This window comes from Phalacrocorax carbo (assembly GCF_963921805.1).
Source record: "Phalacrocorax carbo chromosome W unlocalized genomic scaffold, bPhaCar2.1 SUPER_W_unloc_10, whole genome shotgun sequence".
NCBI classification, from domain to species: Eukaryota; Metazoa; Chordata; class Aves; order Suliformes; family Phalacrocoracidae; genus Phalacrocorax; species Phalacrocorax carbo.
This window is the reverse complement of record NW_026990244.1, coordinates 180,290-200,369: the sequence shown is the minus strand read 5'-3', so window position 1 is coordinate 200,369 and position 20,080 is coordinate 180,290. Positions and strand designations below refer to the sequence as shown.

The following is a 20,080-nucleotide window of genomic DNA, read 5'->3' as shown; positions in this document are numbered from 1 at the left end:
TTACCTAACTCTGATTTGATTGGTAATTAATTAAACTAATTTCCCCAAGTTGACTCTGTTCTGTTTTGCCCGTGACAGTAATTGCTGAGTGATCTCCCTGTCCTTATCTCAACCCACGAGCCTTTCATTATATTTTCTCTCCCCCTGTCCTCCTGAGGAGGGGAAGTGATAGAATGGCTTTGGTGGGCACCTCGTGTGCAACCAGGGTCAAACCACCGCAGTCCTTTTTGGTGCCTGATGTGGAGCATGAGGAATTCAAGATAGGATAGTAATTGGGAGAAGCAACAGGCAAAACATGGGCTGAACAAAGCTAGAGTGTGAAAAGTGGAATGGTCGTGGGGAATTTCTGTTGTAATTGTGGTGAAGGGACAAGGGGTGGATTGTGTGTAAATTGTCCACTTTGGTTCGGTGCTGTGATGATGTTATTTTGATTTTCATGTGGGGAATTATTTTTTTCTTGATGTGAGTGAAGTTTGGGAAGACTGTGATGAGTGTGCATTTTAATGATAATTCTTAATTATGTGATTCACAGAGGTGAGGGGCGGAATGTATTGGGTTTGCATGGTAAGGTTTGGGTAGCAGGGGGGCTGCAGGGGTGGCTTCAGTGAGGAGCTACTAGAAGCTTCCTCCATGTCTGATAGAGCCAATACCAGCCGGCTCCAAGACGGATGGACCCGCTGCTGGCCAAGGCCGAGCCAATCAGTGATGGTGGTAGCACCTCTGGGATAACATATTTAAGAAGGGGGGGGGAACCCCAAACTGCGCCGTTGCAGCTGGAGAGAGGAGGGAAAACACGTGAGAGAAACAACTCTGCAGACACCAAGGTCAGTGAAGAAGGAGTGGGAGGAGGTGCTCCAGGCACCAACCAGAGCAGAGATTCCCCTGCAGCCTGTGGTGAAGGCCACGTTGAGGCAGACTGTCCCCCTGCAGCCCATGAAGGTCCACGGTGAAGCAGATATCCACCTGCAGCCCATGGAGGACCCCACGCTGGAGCAGGTGGATGTGCCGAAAGGAGGCTGTGACCCTGTGGAAACCCCGCACTGGAGCAGGCTCCTGGCAGGACCTGTGGACCCATGGAGAGAGTAGCCTGCACTGGAGCAGGTTTGCTGGCAGGACTTGTGACCTCATGGAGGACCCATGCCACAGCAGTCTGTTCCTGAAGGACTGCACCCTGTGGAAAGGACCCACTTTGGAGAAGTTCGTGGAAGCCTGTCTCCTTTGGGAGGGACCCCATGCTGGAGCAGGGGAAGAGCGTGAGTGGGAAGGAGCAGCAGAGATGACGTGTGATGAACTGACCACAACCCCCATTCCCCGTACTCCTGTGCCACTTGGGGGGAGGAGGTAGAGAAATCAGGAGTGAAGTTGAGCCCAGGAAGAAGGGAGGGGTAGGGGGAATGTGTTTTAAGATTTGGTTTTATTTTCTTATTACCCTACTCTGATTTGATTTGTAATAAACTAATCTCAAGTTGAGTCCATTTTGCCTGTGATAGTAATTGTTGAATGATCTCTCCCTGTCCTTATCTTGACCCATGAGCTTTTCATTATATTTTCTCTCCCCTGTTCAGCTGAGGAGGGGGAGTGATAGAGTGGCTTTGCTGGGCACCTGGCATCCAATCAGGGTCAACCCATCACAGTAGTGAGGCAAGATTTATGTGGGTTTCTTCCCTTCTTGGTTAACATAAGTTTTATGAAATTTCAATAATAAAGTTTTTTTCTTCTGGCGTTGTTCATATAGAAGTAGATCTGGCAACAGATCGCTTTCAAGACACAAGGACAGATGCAAGTCCAGAAGTCCCCTGAAAAAACGGTCTAGATCTAGGGAAAGGCGGAAATCAAGAAGTCGCTCTCATTCTCGGTGAGTTCCATTCCTAAGAAATAATACTGTTGTTCTTAGCACACAGTACAAAGTTTTTTGAAAAGTCTAATAAACATTTTAGGTGATGGCAAAGGATGGAATCTCTAAATGCTTTAGCCTGTCCCTGGGGTTTGTTTGTGGGACAGAATAATAGAAAGTAAATTTTTATGCTGAGTGTACTGGTGTTGGCTGGGATATAGTTAATTTTCTTCATAGTAACTCACATGGTGCCTACGGGGGTTAAACCACAGTACTGAGGTACCTAAACTTTGATACCAAAATCTGGTCTACATTTATACCAATATGCAAACTGATTGAAAATAGGTAACTTTAATTGTCAGACTTTAACCAACTGATTAGGTATGTTCCATGTAGCCTGTGCAATGCACAAAAAGGTGGATAATGCTTCTTCAGTCTGTGTCTGTTGAGAAGGATGGGTTCAGGCTGAACTTGATCCCACATTCTGAGAATATGTGTAAAGTTTTTGAGCATGAGCTTTTATTTTTGCCTTTGGCTATTTCATATTGGCCATACACTGCTGTAGGCAGAAATGCATACATCTGTTATGTGGCATATTTACATTTCAGGATCTAATACATCTATATTTTGCCTAGTCTATTAAGTCTGATTATCTAATTATTGAACTGTGAAATTCCAACAAGTTAATTCCTTCATCTCCTTGAGTGATAATGTAGTTTTCTGAGGGATGAAATAGTGAATATTCACAAAACAAAAATGCCTATGAGAGTAGCTTCATGAATAGAAGCCTTGGTACTTTTCTTCCTTCTTCATGTCTGTAATTCCCCTGACTCATTTAAAGGGAGCTTCATACTTAGGTTGTGCAGTTGTCTCTTGTTTTCTGAGGGGAGAAGTTTTATGGGAAAGAGGACTGCAGATCCGTGGACCTCGGTGGGAACAGTTAGGAGTAGGCTACGTAGCTGGGCTTCGTTGATGGATCCTTTTGATTATCTATTGCTGTTTTCTGTAGCTTTTTGAGATATCTGCTCACCGGAAGGGGCAAGTCTAATGAAATCTCTGTGATAAATAACTGGAAGGTACTTCTTGGGTCATTGTGAGACCCCTTGCTATTGCAGGGATTGTGTACTGTTTCATCTTTATGATCTTACATTCCTTCTGTGAGACATCTAAAGAGGTATTTGCCAAAACCCGATGGGAACCAAAGTCTTCAGGTCACAGACCATGAAACAAGCCTACTATTTATTAGTAGTCAAACACTTGTTCCAATGAAGAAAGGTGGGGGCTGTGTGCAGGGCCTTTCATGTCTGAAGGAGTCTCTTTGAGAATCTTTAAAAATCCTAGAATAGGTACCAATACCAATAGAAACAGCAACATCTGTCAGTCTGGTTCTCTTGGATATGAAAAGGTCTGCTGATCAACTTCTTCTCTTGTGCTTTCTCCTCTTTCTCTCTCTGCACATTTGCTCATTTTCACATGTCCTGGAGGCAGGTCTAGGAGTTGTGTGTCTCTTTGCTAGAAAGGAAAGATGGTTCGGAGTCTCACGCTTTCAAATAATCCTTTACCAAAACATAATCTTCCAGCCAAAGATGTGATCTAATACATTTTTATTTGGCTTGACTACTAGAACGTCTATTGGAATTTTCCTCACTGTTTTTATGAACATGTATCATTCTGCCTATCCCAAAGAAGCTGACTTGTTCTGCTACCTTGCTTGTTTTTAATGTCTTACAATTTTTTCAATAATTTTCAAATTCCTAATGATATTACAGATGATTGAATTGTCTTGGTTGAGTTTTGACCTTACATTTGTCTTTTGAGGGAATTTGGTGAAATTTTATCCCTGTTTGTTTCTGTGTATTAATTGATGTTGGACTTCCAAGCAGTTCCAGGATATTTATGTGAAAGAACACTGTAGAATAGACTTCTGTCCAGTCAGCTGTCATTATTCATGTGGGGGTGGTTAATCTGCAGTCAATTTTACGTGGACACACTTTTAGTAAAGAATGGATTTACAAATTGTAGAGTTTGTCTCACTCCTGACAAAATGTAGAAAATTTATGTATGTATAGTAACATAGCTGTGAGGTGAAAAGGCATATTTTTTCAAAGTGTAACAACATAACTTTGAAGATCACAGTTTGATTTGATTTTGGCCCCCCCTTCGCCTATTTGGTTTCAAAATTTTTCCTAGCAATATAGCCTCTCCATCCATGGGTGTCATGGTTTTAGCTGGGATAGAGTTAATTTTCTTCACTGTAGCTGGCATAGTGCTGTGCTTTGGACTTATTATGAAAACAATGTTGATAACACACATGTTTTAGTTGTTGCTGGGTAGTGCTTATACTAGTCAAGGCCTTTTCTAGCTTCCCATGCTCTGCCAGGTGCACAAGAAGCCGGGAGGGGAGGGGGCACAGCTAAGAGAGCGGATCCAAACTGGCCAAAGGGAGATTCCATATCATGTAACATCATGCCCGGTATGTTTACTGGGAGGAGCTGGCCAGGGGAGGGAGGCAGCAATCGTGGCTTGGGGACCAGCAGCATCGGTCAGCAGGTAGTGAGCAGTTGTATCGTTTGTGTTTTTGGTTTTTTTCCCTTTTTCCCTTTTCCTCTTTATTATATTATCATTATTGTTATTACTATAATAATAATTATTATAATTATTATCTTATTTTAATTATTAAACTGTTCTTATCTCAACCCACAATTTTTTTTTTGCTTTTGCTCTTCCAATTCTCTCCCCCATCCCACAGAGGTGGGGGGAGTGACTGAGCGGCTGCGTGCTGTTTAGTTGCCGACTGGGGCTGAACCACGACAATGGTAAACAGGGGTGGAGGGGTGGATAATTAAAATTTTGAATAATTACTATTTTTCAACAGAAACACATATTTCCTCTTGGACAATTAATGTATGCTAAAGAGTTATCTGTAATTTTTATTGGAAAGTTCAAAGATGAATTGATGGATTTGTGTTTGGCTTTTCACAGGGAGAAGAAAAGAGACAAAGAAAAGGCCAAAGAGAGGGAGAAAGAGAGAGACCGAGACAAAGAGAAGGAGAGAGACCGGGACAGAGACAAAGAAGGGGAAAGAGAGCGCGATAAAGAGAGAAACAGGGATAAAGACAAGGAGAAGGACCAGGAGAGAGAGAAAGAGCGAAACAAAGATCGAGAGAGAGTCAGAGACAAGGATAAGGACAAAGATGAGGACAGGGAAAAGGACAAAGATAAGGAGAAGGAAAAAGACAGGGAAGAGGTAAACCAGAACAAGGAAAAAGATGATGTTGAGAAAGAGGCGGAGAAGGACAGAGAGAAGATGAAGGACAAGGAGGGAGATAAGGACAAAGTAGGGGACAAAGAGAAGAACAGAGACAAAGAAAATGAAAAAGATGAGGATAAGGAGAAGAAGGAGCGAGAAAGAGAAAGAGAGAGAGATGATAAAAAGAAGAAAGAGAAGAGATTCAGAACACCCCCAAGAAGCTATAGCTCTTCAAGAAGATCTCGTAGCTCCAGCAGGTTTGTTTAGAATTTTTTCATGTTTCTTCGGTTTTGTCAGAACAGTGACACACCATGAAAAATGCACATCATAATTTTTATATATCAATATCACCATGTCACTTATTAATTCAATTTGTATTCTTTCTGTTTTGTAGATTTCCCTATAAAGTAAAATTTATTACAAAGAGCTCTGTATGATGCTTGATAGAAAATAATTTCTTGTTGGGCAGCTGGTGCTTGCCTTTCACATAACTGTATAGTATAGTCCTTGAGAACAGTAAGTAGATGGTTCTTACGCCATTTCTCTGTGTTGGAATCATCCAAAAGTTACAATAGAGGGACATGAAACATCATCTTTGTCCTGATGAAAGTTTGAGTCACTGTTACATACTTTCTTGGTTACTTACATACTGTACAGTGTTGGTCTATAGAGCAATTTGTTGGGCTTACAAACAGCTGGGTGTTAGTATTTGCCACTTGGCTACCTTAAAGATGGTGAATAATGAATTTTCTTGGCTGGATGGCTGAACAGCATGAAGCAAGCATGTCACTTGGCTGGCTAGCTATTCAGAAAGTGAATGTATCTCATTTGGAAGATAAGGATACTTTGTTTAGCTGGTTAGATGGCCCAGAAACAAGTAAAAAATAACATTCCTTAACCATGCTGATAGTAAACAGGAAAGCAGTCAAGGTTAATCTAGCTGTTGTTTTTGCCTCTGAGGGAGGGTAAACTGGGTGAAAGTCTGGATAAATTCAGTACAGGAAAAGGAGGCTGTGAGATTGATTATAAGCTCTGTAAGTGGACTCATTCAGGCATATTCTAAAAGCATTGCAGCAAACTTAAGTTCAGAAACTTTGATGGAAAAACTATTTTCTGAATACTGCAGCAATTACAGAGTTCAGTAATATCACATGTCAAATTTAGATCCCAAATTTTATCTGTTGCCTTCAGAGAATGAAATGCTTGATGAATTGGGAAAAGTTCTACATATTATAATTACTTCCCTGGACAAAAGCAAAACTCCATAGCCCTAAAAATTCAGGAGTTCATAGTTCATATAATGCAGAAAAGGCTGTAATGGTTTCTAAACATTCTGTTTGGGTTATATGAAATGTCCATGTTGTTTTAGAGGTTTATGGGCAAAATACTGTGGCTTCTTTAAGCATATGCAGGCTCCTATTTTAATGCATTGTTAACATTATTTCATGGGTTGAATATTTGCACAGAGTAGAGATAGTTCTGTCAACTTTGAAAACATAACATATGCTGCCTGTATGCCTCAGGAGTGTTAAATTAGATAAGTAATTGTGGTGGGTTGATGCTGGCTGGATGCCAGGGCCCACGAAGCCACTCTATCACTCTCCCTTCTCAGCTGGAGAGGGAGAGAGAAAATATAATGAAAGGCTCAGGGGTCAAGACAAGGACAGGGAGATCACTCAGCAATTACTGTCATGGGCAAAACAGACTCAACTTAGAATCATGGAATCATTAAGGTTGGAAAAGACCTCTAGGATCATCAAGTCCAACCGTCAAACCAACAACACCATGTCTCCTAAACCATGCCCTGAAAGTGCCATGTCTACAAGTCTTTTAAATACTTCCAGGGATGGTCACTCCACCACCACTCTGGGCAGCCTGTTCCAATGCCTGACCACTCTTTCAGTAAAGAAATTTTTCCTAATATCCAATCTAAACCTCCCCTGATGCAGCTTGAGGCCATTTCCTCTCATCCTATCGCTAGTACCTTGGGAGGAGAGACCACCACCCACCTGTCATGGTTTTAGCTGGGATAGAGTTAATTTTCTTCACTGTAGCTGGCATAGTGCTGTGCTTTGGACTTAGTATGAAAATAATGTTGATAACACACTGATGTTTTGGCTGTTTCTGGGTAGTGCTTATACTAGTCAAGGACTTTTCTAGCTTTCCATGATCTGTCGGGTGCACAAGAAGCCGGAAGGGGAGGTGGCACAGCTAAGAGAGAGTATTCAAACTGGTCAAAGGGGTATTCCATATCATGTAACTGGGAGGAGCTGGCCAGGGGAGGGAGGCAGCAATCGCAGTTCGGGGACCGGCAGCATCAGTGGGCGGGTGGTGAGCGTTTGTATAATTTGTGTTTCTTTTTCCCTTTTTCCCTTTTCATTATATTATCATAATTGTTTATATCATAATAATTATTATTTTATTTTAAGTATTAAACTGCTCTCATCTCAACCCACAAGTTTTGGTTGGGTTTTTTTTTGCTTTTGCTCTTCCAATTCTCTCCCCCATTCCACAGGGGTGGGGGGAGTGACCGAGCGGCTGCGTGGTGTTTAGTTGCCGACTGGGGCTGAACCACAACACCACCTCACTACAGTCTCCTTTCAGGTAGTTGTAGAGAGCGATAAGGTCTCCCCTCAGCCTCCTCTTCTCCAGACCAAACAACCCCAGTTCCCTCAACCTCTCCTCATAAGACCTGCTCTCCAGACCCCTTCACCAGCTTCATTGCCCTTCTTTGGACACACTCCAGCACCTCGATGTCCTCCTTGTAGTGAGGGGCCCAAAAATGAACACAGCATTTGAGGTGTGGCCTCACCAGTGCCGACTACAGGGGCACAATCACTTCCCTACTCCTGCTGGCCACACTATTCCTGATACAAGCCAGGATGCTGTTGGCCTTCTTGGCCACCTGGGCACACTGCTGGCTCATGTTCAGGCAGCTGTCAACCAGTACCCCCAGGTCCTTTTCTGCCAGGCAGCTTTCCAGCCGCTCTTCCCCAGGCCTGTAGCGTTGCATGGGGTTGTTGTGACCCAAGTGCAGGACCCGGCACTTGGCCTTGTTAACCCTCATACAATTGGCCTCGGCCCATGGATCCAGCCTGTCCAGATCCCTCTGTAGAGCCTTCCTACCCTCAAGTAGATCAACACTCCACCCTAACTTGGTGTCATCTGCAAACTTACTGAGGGTGCACTCGATCCCCTCATCCAGATCATTGATAAAGTTATTAAACAAGACTGGCCCCAATACTGAGCCCTGGGGAACACCGCTTGCGACCGGTCACCAACTGGATTTAGCTCCGTTCACCACAACTCTCTGGGCTCAGCCATCCAGCCAGTTTTTTACCCAGCGAAGAGGACACCCGTCCAAGCCATGAGCCACCAGCTTCTCTAGGAGGATGCTGTGGGAGACAGTATCAAAGGCTTTGTCCAGGTAGACAACATCCACTGCCTTTCCCTCATCCACTAGGTGGGTCATCCTGTCATAGAAGGAGATCAGGTTGGTCAGGCAAGACCTGCCTTTCATGAAGCCATGGTGGCTGGGCCTGATCCCCTGGTTATCTTGCACTTGCCTATTGAGCTCACTCAAGATGAACTGCTCCATAATCTTCCCCGGTACTGAGGTCAGGCTGACAGGCCTGTAGTTCCCTGGATCCTCCTTCCAGCCCTTTTTATAGATGGGTGTCACATCAGCAAGCCTCCAGTCATCTGGGACCTCCCCTATTAACCAGGACTGCTGATAAATGATGGAAAGTGGCTTGGTAAGCTCCTCCACCAGCTCCCTCAGTACTCTTGGGTGGATCCCATCCGGCCCCATAGACTTGTGAGTGTCCAGGTGGAGCAGCAGGTCGTACACTACTTCGCCCTGGATTATGGGGTGTTTCTTCTGCGATCTGTCCCTGCCACCCAGCTCAGGGGGCTGAATACCCTGGGGATAACTGGTCTTACTGTTAAAGACTGAGGCAAAGAAGGCATTTAGTACCTCAGCCTTTTCCTCATCCTCGGTGGGAATGTTCCCCTCTGCGTCCAATAGAGGATGGAGATTCTCTTTGGTTCTCTTTTTGTTGTTAATATATTTGTTAAAACACTGTTATCCCTTACAGCAGTGGCCAGGTTGAGTTCCATCTGGGCTTTTGCTTGCCTAATTTTCTCCCTGCAAGACCTATTGAGGTCTCTGTACTCTTCTTGTGTTGCCTGCCCCAACTTGGGGACATTAATTTAATTTATTACCAATCAAATCAGAGTAGTGTATGAGAAATTAAACCAAATCTTAAACCGCTTTCCCCCTACCCCTCCCTTCTTCCCAGGCTTAACTTCACTCCTCCCTGAGTGGTGCAGGGAATGGGGGTTGTGGTCAGTTCATCACATGTTGTTTCTGCTGGTCCTTCCCCCTCTACACTCTTCCCCTGCTCCAGCATGGGGTCCCTCGCACGGGAGACAGTCCTCCACGAACTTCTCCAAAGTGGGTCCTTCCCACAGGCTGCAGTTCTTCACTAACTGCTCCAGCTTGGGTCCTTTCCACGGGGTGCAGTCCTTCAGGAAGAGACTGCTCCGGCATGTTTCCCCCACAGGGTCATAGGTCCTGCCAGGAGCCTGTTCCAGCGTGGGCTCCTCTCTCCATGGTTTCACAGCCTCCTTCGGGCACATCCACCTGCTCCAGCATGGGGTCTTCCATGGGCTGCAGGTGGATATCTGCTCCACTGTGGACCTCCATGGGCTGCAGGGGCACAGTCTGCCTCACCATGGTCTTCACCAGGGGTTGCTCCAGTGCCTGGAGCACCTCCTCCCCCTCCTTCTTCACTGACCTTGGTGTCTGCAGAGGGTTGTTTCTCTCACATATTCTTACTCCTCTTTCCTGGCTGCTGTTTTGCAGCAGTTTTTTTCCCCCTTCTTAAATATGTTATCCCAGAGGCACTACCACTGTCACTGATTGGCTCAGCCTTGGCCAGCAGTGGGGTCCATCTTGGAGCTGGCTGGCACTAGCTCTATTGGACATGTGGGCATCTTCTGGCAGTTTCTCACAGAAGCCTCCCCTGTAGTCCCCCACTACCAAAATCTTTCCACAGAAACCCAGTACAGTAATGTGTAGAAGACCCAGTTCCTTATATGAAATAGCAAGTGTAGTTAGCTGAATGCTACAAAAAATTCATACTCTAGTTCGCAACAGTTATGCTTACCTTTAAGATCCCACTATTTAAGAAAGCGTCACAGAGGGCTCAAATGTCTTGTACTTGGGCAGAGAATTCTAGTGAAATTTAGTGCATCTCTTCTAATGGACTCACAGTGCAAAGCCCTACTTTGATATTAAATTAATTTTTTTTTACAGATTCTATTGCACAGGGACAATGTTCTTTTTGAAGACTGAGGATGAGAGAAATACACTGTTTTTTCATATGTATCCATCATACAAGGAGAGGCTGAGAGGGCTGGGATTGTTTAGCCTGGAGAAAAAAGAAAGCTAAGTGGGGTATCTTATCAGGGGAGTGTGTGAAGAAGATGGAGCCCAACTCTTCTCAGTAATGGCCAGTGACAGGGCAAGAGGCAGTGGGCGTATTTTGAAATATGGGAAATGAAAGGTTTTTTCTAATGTTTAAATTGTGTGTTTCCTGGGAAAACTGGAACCAGTTGCACAGAGAGATTATGGAGTCTCCATCCTTGGTGATATTAAAAACCTGACTGGACATGGCCTTGAGTAACCTGCTCTAGTTGATCCTCTTTTGGGAGGGTGGGGGTCTGGACTAGGTGTTCTCTAGAGGGATCTTCCAACCTCAATAATTCTGTTATTCTGAAAAGTATGTGTCAATAGGTTGGCCTGCCAAGTCCTGGTTAGCTTGTATTTAGGGGTGTCTGTTTGCTTTGGTGATTGACTTGGTCTAGTTGAAATGGTTACAAACTGTTCAGGAGAAGATTATCCAACAACCTGGCATTTTAGCTGTCTGGATTTACACTGCAGCATTGAGTTGGGACTGTTTTTGAAGATGCAGATCCTTTTTCTGAAGAGTGTAAAATATTAGACAAATAGTCTTCTAGTCTTTTTGGAGAAGAGGGTGGAATAGAACATATAGGACCTTCTAAGAACTAGGTGGCAGCTCACCTTGCTTTACTGACACACAGCATGCAAGTACTAGAAATCAGATGGCTATTTTTTATTCCTAGCTGAAGGAAGAGACACAGACCAGAGGAAGAGGAGAATCAGGCTTCTTTTCCAAGAGACATCTACAGGCTAGCAAAGGAGAATGGTAGGGACTTTGTCCAAAGAGAAGACTTCTTGATGGCTGAAGCAGTATCTTCCTTCATAACCCAGTAATGGCCCAACCTGAAGGTGGTAATATCAAGTCCAGTCAGTCTTACCCATTTAATATTGTCTGTCTGGGATTTTTTCTTAATTTTTTGCTTTTTTCTTTTTTACCTGAAGAAGACAGAGGGACCCCCCATATATTCCACTGGCAATTTCTGCTGGCATTAGCAAGGCTCAGATTCCATCAGGGTCAAAACCAAAATATGTGCCTTTATTAGGGGCAAACAGAATATGAAGAGGCTGAAAGCTACCTCTCTTTCCAGGAAGTTAGTTCACACTGCCACCATTCTTCCAAGTACTGCTAGTTGGAGACAGGTATTGAGAAATCTTTCTGCCCCAAAGCTTCTGTCTGTCTCAGAATTAAAAGATCCTAGCAATGCTAGACCCAGTGTTGGTCTAAGGCAAAGCTTGGAGCCGTTTCTAGTTAACTTTATTTAAATCAACAGGAAGTTGCCTCCAGTCATGAGCCTGTGGGATTTTTCCTTTCAGACAAGAATGTTAGTTCTGTGTATGATTTATAGACACAGGATCACTATCAAAGTTTTCAAACTTCTTTTTCTTAAGTTTTGCTGTATTAGTGTTGTTGCTTAAGAGTGATAATAAAAACAGGTGCACAAAAATCTTTGTATAGACAAATGTAACAGAGAGGAATGCTGTCAGACACAGCTTAGTTCTTCAACTTGAAACATGAAAAGCAGAAACTAAAAATTAGATTTCATGAATAAACAACTTCTAGTTTGAACACAATTACTATGGCACTGTTGTGTTAATAGATGAAGATATTTGGCAGGAAATAAACCCCCTTGCAATCCAGCTGGTCCTCAGATGTCAGAGGGGCTGGGGGCAGCTGGGCTTAGATTCTGAGCGATACCCAATTCAGCACTGTTAGTCCGCGAAGGAGTCACTAACAGGACAGTCACTATTAGTCTAGTCGTGCTCAATAACACTTCATGGCCAGATTCACTAATAGTGCAGTTATTTGAAGCAACAGAGATACAGGTTCTTATCGGATTGCCAGTGATAAATACACTGTCTGCAAAGCACGTGCAAGTATAAAGCGCTAAAACACAAGATAACAAGCTTGTTTTCTAAATTTCCTGGGGAATCACTCAGTATAACCAAGTGTTCGAGTCTTTCCCAAAAGGTGTCCCTATGGGGGAGAAGAGAGGTTCAGCCTGTCGACTGATCCCAGTAGTCTGCAATGGTACCTTCCCTAACGTCCCTCTCTCTTGGGGTCATTTTTATACTATTTTATGTTTAGGTGGAGCTTGAGTGACTCTAGTCATACATACTTTTGTTATTGATTGGTGTAGAAATTCCTCGCTTCGATTTAAAGGTATAGACTAAGAAATTCAGAGGGCACACTCAGTGAGGGGTGGTCGTACCTTGGAGGCAGGTAACTTTGGGATGGAGGTGTGTGTTTTAGTATTATAATGAGGTTATAATGAGCAAAGTTCACCCACAGGGCATGATGTCCAGGCATGGTTCCATGGTTCTGTCCAGCCCCCAGATCTGCAGTGATTTATGGACGAGTTTGGCCATGAAGCCTTCGCTTGACTCCCTCCTCCAGTTATCTCCCTTAGATTAGGACACTGAGCTCCCTCAGTGTTCCTAACATCTAAGAGTGCAGGTGGTGTTGCTTAGGGGACAATCACTGAACCAATTTCCAGCATGCCAACCGCATTCCATCCTGGAAGTTAACTTTTATGAAATGTGGATATAATTTTAGCCTCAATAATTTCAACCTCAGTAATCTCACCCCCAGTAATCATTCCACAGGCACGCACTTGGTTGCTCACGGATACGTATGCAGGAAAGCAAAATAAAGTGGGGATGTATTCAATGTAGACCAAGTGGGAGCACTGTCAGAGTAATATATTCATTTCCATGGTGATGATAAATGTGAGGATGTTCAAAATGAGGTGCATGTTAACCAGTGAACAGCTGATCAATGATTGTGGGAGTTTTTTTCCATGATTTTGAGGCTACTTTATATTTTTATTTCTCAAAGAATGAAATAAACTTAAGAGCTTGCTGAACAAAATAGTTATGAACTTTTGTCCTGTGCAGCTTCAGGAGGTCAGGCTAGATGATACTCTCAGAGTATGAATCCAGATAGTGATACTAGGTATATCTTAATATATCCTTTTGTAATTTATCTAATAACTTGTTTTCTTGGCTTTTCTAAATATTAAAGAGATTAGGTGTGAATTGCAAAAGCTGGTATGCATAAGTGCAGCTTTTGTGCTGTATCTTTTAGTACCCTGTCAATTAGTTATTAACTTCCCTGTTTTTCTTTTTGATGGTTCTTCCTGTCTGCTTTTTCTGCTCTGTGAAGAGGTGATAGGAAAGGGTCATCTTACTTTGACAGAGATAGGTTCTACGTTTATGTGGAATGAAGCTTTACTTTCTCAGTTTTACTTTATTTTAACATGTGCCTCAGTATGTTTGCAACCAGTTATTTAATGTTCTGTTCTAATTGAGCTCAGACTCCATAACAGCAACTTCAAATTCCATACATCTGTGTAAAACAGCTGTTTTGTAAAATGCTCTTCAGTGCATTATAGGTTTGCTGAGCATGGACTGCTAGGAAAACAATAGATATTAACTTATTCATTTTGATTTTGACAACAGCTTGAGCTTCTTTTTGCACTGTTTGCTTCTAAACCAATAGGAATGCTAGCTCGTGTGTTCAGGAATTAAACTTCAGTCACGCTGAGCTGAAATTCCAGCGATCTTAAGCTTGTAATGTTACATTTTGAAGTTTGTATTGCTCAAGTTATGCCTTTTGTCTTAACGTGGCTTTTCATTCAATTGGCTTCTTTTCCTAACAGAAGAAACTCTTAATACAGGATTAGTGAATTCAGTGTGTTTCCATAGTTATCAGGTATAAGTACAAGCATGTGAGGATAAACATAAAACTAAAATCTGAAAGGGCACAACTTTTTTTTTTCCTACTTTCCACTTCCATTCTCCCCTTTCCCATCAAACTGAAACATATGAATATTTTTTTTTTTGCTTTGTACAGTTAATATATTGTTGTTGATATATAATGTTAAATTCAAGGATATTTACTTAATTGTGTCAGATCATTTTAAGAGCTTTCTGGTTTTTTATGCAGTTCCTGAATTTATTATTTTTCTTCTTGAATTTCTTGGTCCTCCAGAGAAAGGCGTAAAAGGAAGAGCAGAAGTCCCTCCAAGTCTCCTAAAACATCTAAAACAACAAAAAGAAAGTCTTCACAGAGTCCTCAGAGAAGGTCAGTTTGATGTAAACATAAAAGTTAATGAGCAGTAAAGGAGGAAAAAGTTACAGTATTTCTGTTAAATTTAAACGTGACAGAGATCAGTGTTATGAAAGGGGCTAACTCAGTTTTTGTTTCTTGTGGATTTTTTTTGTTATGCAGGAAGCTCTTTAATAATTTTCTAAGGAAAAGGTTTGTTTTTCAATAAACAGAACACTAGAAGGTGGATACAGATACATATATTGAAAACAATTTGGGAAGTATTTTCATTGATTTACTGCCTTTTCACTAGTCGCCTCAGATAATTTCAATTGGTCAGTATGATTCAGTTCTAATTTAAAACAAAACAAAAAAACCCTTCATAGATTTGATCTTTGGTATGCTTTCCCCTAGAGAGTTTTAAATCTGTTAGTGATGCAAATTTGCTTCAAATCAATAAAAGGCCTTCACTGGATACAAACTAATTTGGTTTTCTCTTTGCAAATACCATGTGTACTGAACTCATGCATTCTTTAGCTCTCTCCAGTCAAAAAATCCCCTTGTCTTTATGAAGGGGTTTTTGTTATGTTTTGGGTTTTGGTTTTGGTTGTGTGTGGGGTTTTTTTGGTGGGTTTGTTGTTGGTTTTTGGGGGGTTTTGTGTTTTTTGGGGTTTTTTTGTTTATGGTTTATTTGGTGGTTGGTTTTTTTTGTGTAAACCCCCAGATGAGAGACACCACGATACCAACATTCTTAGTTACTGTACTGTGCAATTTACTGTACAGTACACTCAGTGTATGGATTGGTAGTACATTTGTTGCTGTTGGATCAAATTCTGATTTGAGTAAAAATTTTCTTAAACAGAAACAAGAAAGAAAAAAAAAGAGAAAAGGATACAAATAACGAAAGAAGAGAAAAGGAACACTCAACCTCCAAGAAAAAAAATAGTAAAGAAATAGAGGGAAAAGAGAAATCTGACAAAAGCACTACTACTTTGAAGGTAAGCTGTGTCACCAAGTGATAAGCGGAGTGGAGTGCTGCAAGTGGAACAATTATTGCAATTCCCTTTCTTTTTTTTCTTTTCCTCACCCTCCTTTTTCTCCTGTTTTCCTTACCAAATTATTGCCACTCGGGTTTAGGTTTTGCCAGTCAGAGACATGAAAATCATTCTCCAGTTGATGTTAGTAGGCCAGTTTGAGAAGTCTGTGTGTTTGAACTTACTGGACCTATAGGAGCTTGTATGAATCGGTTACGGAAACACTTTGGTTTGGTTTCGCTCTCTTTTCTGTTCTGTGTCATATGTTAGGAGTTGGCTGGCTGCCTATCTGTGTGAGCAGGCAGGAAGCAGGTTGTGTAACTGAGCAGCAGGGTTCAGGATTAGTTTGGCTGTGTTGTGGTTTAACCCCAACTGGCAACCAAGCACCACACAGCCGCTCGCTGACTCTCCCCCAGTGGGATGGGGGAGAAAATCAGAAGTGTAAAAGTGAGAAAAATCATGGGTTGAGATCGACAGTTTAATAGGGAAAGCAAAAACCGTGCACACCAGCAAAGCAAAACAAGGAATTCATTCACTACTTCCCATGGGCAGGCAGGTGTTCAGCCATCTCCAGGAAAGCAGGGCTCCATCATGCGTAATGGTTACTTGGGAAGACAAACGCCATCACTCCAAATGTCCCCCCCTTCCTCCTTCTTCCACCAGCTTTATATACTGAGCATGACATCATATGGTATGGAATATCCCGTTGGTCAGTTTGGGTAAGCTGTCCTGGCTGTGTCCCCTCCCAGCTTCTTGTGTACCCCCTGCCTGCTTGCTGGGGTAAGGAGCAGAAAAGGCCTTGACTATGTAAGCACTGCTCAGCAGTAACAAAAATGTTCCTGTGTTATCAACACTGTTTCCAGCACAAATCCAGAACATAGCTCCATACTGGCTACTATGAAGAAAATTAACTCTATCCCAGCCAAAACCAGCACAGCTGAAAAGATTTTTAATAAACTTTCACTCTTCAGTTCTGCCTCTCCCTGGTCACTTTGGTCCTGGGCTGCATATTGGGCTCTGCAGAAGTAAAGTTGAAGATTTGGGGAAGAGTAGTATGGGATTTTTCCCTTGCAAAATAGAAGGTGGTGTGATTAAGAAAAGAACCATTTTCAAAGTGTTTAATCTTAGAATTTGAAAAGCAGCATGCCTTTAAAGAGTAGTTTGTGATACTCAGAATTATTCAACTGTTATAAAACAGCTGATTTAGGTGACTCTGTCCACATGCTTAAGTAATTGTCTTACCCAAGAACTCTCTTAAAATTTATCAGTTATGTGACAAAAAATATGAAAGAAAAATTGTAATCCTGTTTTATTTAGAAAATATGGTGAAGTCTTAATTTCTGGAGCTGATTCTCATAGGTCCCATGATGCTGCTTGTTCTGCTTGACCTGAATATTGATGATAAAGATAGATGACTATGCAGTGATTTCTTGGATGACAGGTTGTTATGAGAACCTAACTTCAGCCAATTGAAAAGAAAGCTTTTTAAAAAGAAAACACAACAAAACAAACAAAAAAAACACAACAGAAAAAATAACCTGATACCTCTATTATGAAAATTGCTGAGACAAGATAGGCATGTAAAAATTGAGGCAAACAAAATACCAAAAATTGTTTGGAAGTCATATCCTGTAATGCTAAGAGTATGATTTTTTTTTTTTTTTAATAATTTCATCTTTGGTAGGACAAAGATCACACTAAAGAGGATCCGAATTCAGGAACTGACAAGGAAGCAGGCAACAGAGATAAGCAAAGGACAGATGAAGTCAAACTACAACAGAATGGGAACTGTCAACCAAATGACGAAAACCTCTCAATTAAAATAGAAGAGATTTAAAGTGAAGAATGGGCCTCTGACTCAACTAAGGAATGAAATCCAAAGCTTTTTATTTCCCAGAATGAGGAAGAAAATGTCAAAGCAATCAACCTGAACATGGTGATAGTACTAGTAGCTCTTCCAGTTCTTGTGATAGCTTTGTTGATTTCTTGCTGTAAAGCAAGAGAGTACGGACCAGTAATTATACCATGAAAAGGCAGATGCCATCAGAACTATTCACCTCTGAAAATCCATATTATTTCCATGATGGCTGTACTTATTTGTAAAATGATTTATGTTAAGTTTTGTAATAAGCTGTTACAAATAAGTAGAAAATGAATGATGTAGACCTGTACTATCAAAAAAAAAAAGCTGAATATGTGCATTGAAGGTTGTTTAAAATACTGCTCGTTGATGAATTTTGTATTGTTTTAATTTGTGGGTTAAAAAAATCCACAAAAATCTCAGTGCGTATTGTTTGATATGCTTGGAAATAGTGCATAAATATACAGAATTTCTTTTGTTGTAAATGAAAACTAGAGAAAAAGGATTTTTAAACATATACAGTTTTACGGTTCTTAGGTTAAATGCCCACTGACTAGTTTGTTTTTTATTTGCTCACTGCTTGAGATTCTTGGGTTTTATTTAAAACAATTTCTTACTAATATCCCTAAAATGAATATTTCTTTTAAAGTATTTGAACAATGCATGCTACTTTTCTGTTCCTAAAAGGAACATTGCCATGTTATAGATAACAGGTTCACTTACTGGGTTATTTTGGGGTTGTTTTGGTTTTTTGTTTGCTTTTGTCCTTCCAGAAGTGAGCACATCTGTATGATGATATTAGAACTTACAGCTTTGTTTTGAGGCGTACTGCAGTGTGTCTGTTCAGCTGCAAATAGTACAGGTGTCATTATGAAAATAATTTATTTGTTTAAAAAAATATGGGAGCACAAACAGAAGATTTAGTGCCTTCTTAAAGGTATTTTCTAGAAATGTATATGTGCTATTACTAATTTTCAGCTAAATCTTACATGATCTCTATTGCTATTTTGCCATCACAATACTGTAGACAAGAATGCAGGTGATTTGTCAGAACAATTGTTTCACAGAATCACAGAATGGTAGGGGTTGGAAGGGACCTCTGGAGATCATCTTGTCCAACCCCACTGCTTGAGCAGGGACACCTAGAGCAAGGGGCACAGGAACGTATCCAGGCAGGTTTTGAATGTCTCCAGGGAAGGAGACTCCACAACCTCTCTGGGCAGCCTGTGCCACTGCTCTATCACCCTCACAGTAAAGCAGCTTTTTCTCATATTGAGGTGGAACTTCCTGTGTTCCAACTTGTGCCCATTGCCCCTTGTCCTGTCATTGGGCACTACTGAAAAGAGCCTAGTCCCATCATCCTGACACCCACCCTTTAGATATTTGTAGGTATTGATTAAATCCCCCTTCAGTCTTCTCCAGGCTGAACAAACCTAAGTCTCTCAGCCTTTCCTCATAAGGGAGATGTTCCAGTCCCCTGATCATCTTGGTAGCTCTCTGCTGGACTTGCTCAAGCAGTTCCCTGTCCTTCTTAAACTGGGGGGCCCAAAACTGGACACAGTACTCCAAATGTGGTCTCACTAGAGTAGAGGGGGAGGATAACCTCCCTCGACCTGCTGGCCACACTCCTTTTAATGCAACCCAGGGTACCGTTGGCCTTCTTGGCCACAAGGGCACATTGCTGGGTCAGGGTCAGCTTGCTGTCCACCAGCGCTCCCAGGTCCTTCTCAACAGACCTGTTTTCCACTAGTTCAGCCCCCAACCTGTACTGGTGCATGGGGTTGTTCCTCCCCAGGTGCAGGACCTTGCACTTGCTCTTGTTGAATTTCATCAGGTTCCCCTCGGCCCAGCTCTCCAGCCTGTCCAGGTCTCGCTAAATGGTAGCACAGCCTTCTGGTGTATCAGCCACTCCTCCCAGCTTGGTATCATCAGCAAACTTGCTGAGGTTACACTCTATCCCTCCGTCCAGGTCATTGATGAATATGTTGAACAGGACTGGACCCAGTACAGACCCCTGGGGAACACTACTAGTGACAGGCCTCCAACCAGACTCTGCCCCGTTGATCACAACCCTCTGAACTCTGTTGTTGAGCCAGTTCTCTATCCACCTCACTCTCCTCTCATCTAACCCACACTTCCTTAGCTTGCCTGTGAGGATGCTATGGGAGACAGTGTCGCATTTATAGGTGAAAGCAAAGATGCATTTTGGGGACCACCACTGTACAGAAGTAGTAGCTGAATACAAAGCATTTTCTGATCACCTACATCAAAGACAGCCCTTTAGACATTTAACATACATTTGGATTACCTTAATTGTCACCTCTCCATCATCAGCTCTCATATCTGTTGGGTGATATAAAAGGAATCGTATGCAAAGCTGAGGGGATAACTAATTTTGGGGGGAAAAAGTTCTAATTTACACAGGAGTTATATGGTAGAGATTCTTTTTTCATTCTTTAAAGAGAAAGCATGTAAGAAGAAAATGACAAAGCAAATATTTTTGTCAAGGTAAAATATTGCTTGTGCTCTCTGAACTAATTTAAACATTCATCATTGTGAGATTTCTTAAGAGTCATACCTTTATAC

The 20,080-nt window shown here is 42.0% G+C and overlaps 1 protein-coding gene across 4 annotated transcripts in view; it reads left to right on the top strand.

Annotated features, from left to right (window-relative positions):
• Positions 1–18,458, top strand: part of LOC135310820 (splicing regulatory glutamine/lysine-rich protein 1-like) — a 50,022-nt gene extending 31,564 nt beyond the window's left edge. For all 4 annotated transcript variants that reach the window (XM_064439832.1, XM_064439831.1, XM_064439835.1 and 1 more), the window contains exons 8-12: positions 1,736–1,855; positions 4,817–5,341; positions 14,543–14,635; positions 15,462–15,597; positions 17,318–18,458. In XM_064439832.1, the coding sequence (XP_064295902.1) occupies positions 1,736–1,855; positions 4,817–5,341; positions 14,543–14,635; positions 15,462–15,597; positions 17,318–17,470 (1,027 nt within the window). In that variant the 3' untranslated portion in view covers positions 17,471–18,458. The remainder of the gene's footprint in view (positions 1–1,735; positions 1,856–4,816; positions 5,342–14,542; positions 14,636–15,461; positions 15,598–17,317) is intronic.
• Positions 18,459–20,080: the final 1,622 nt, after the last annotated feature.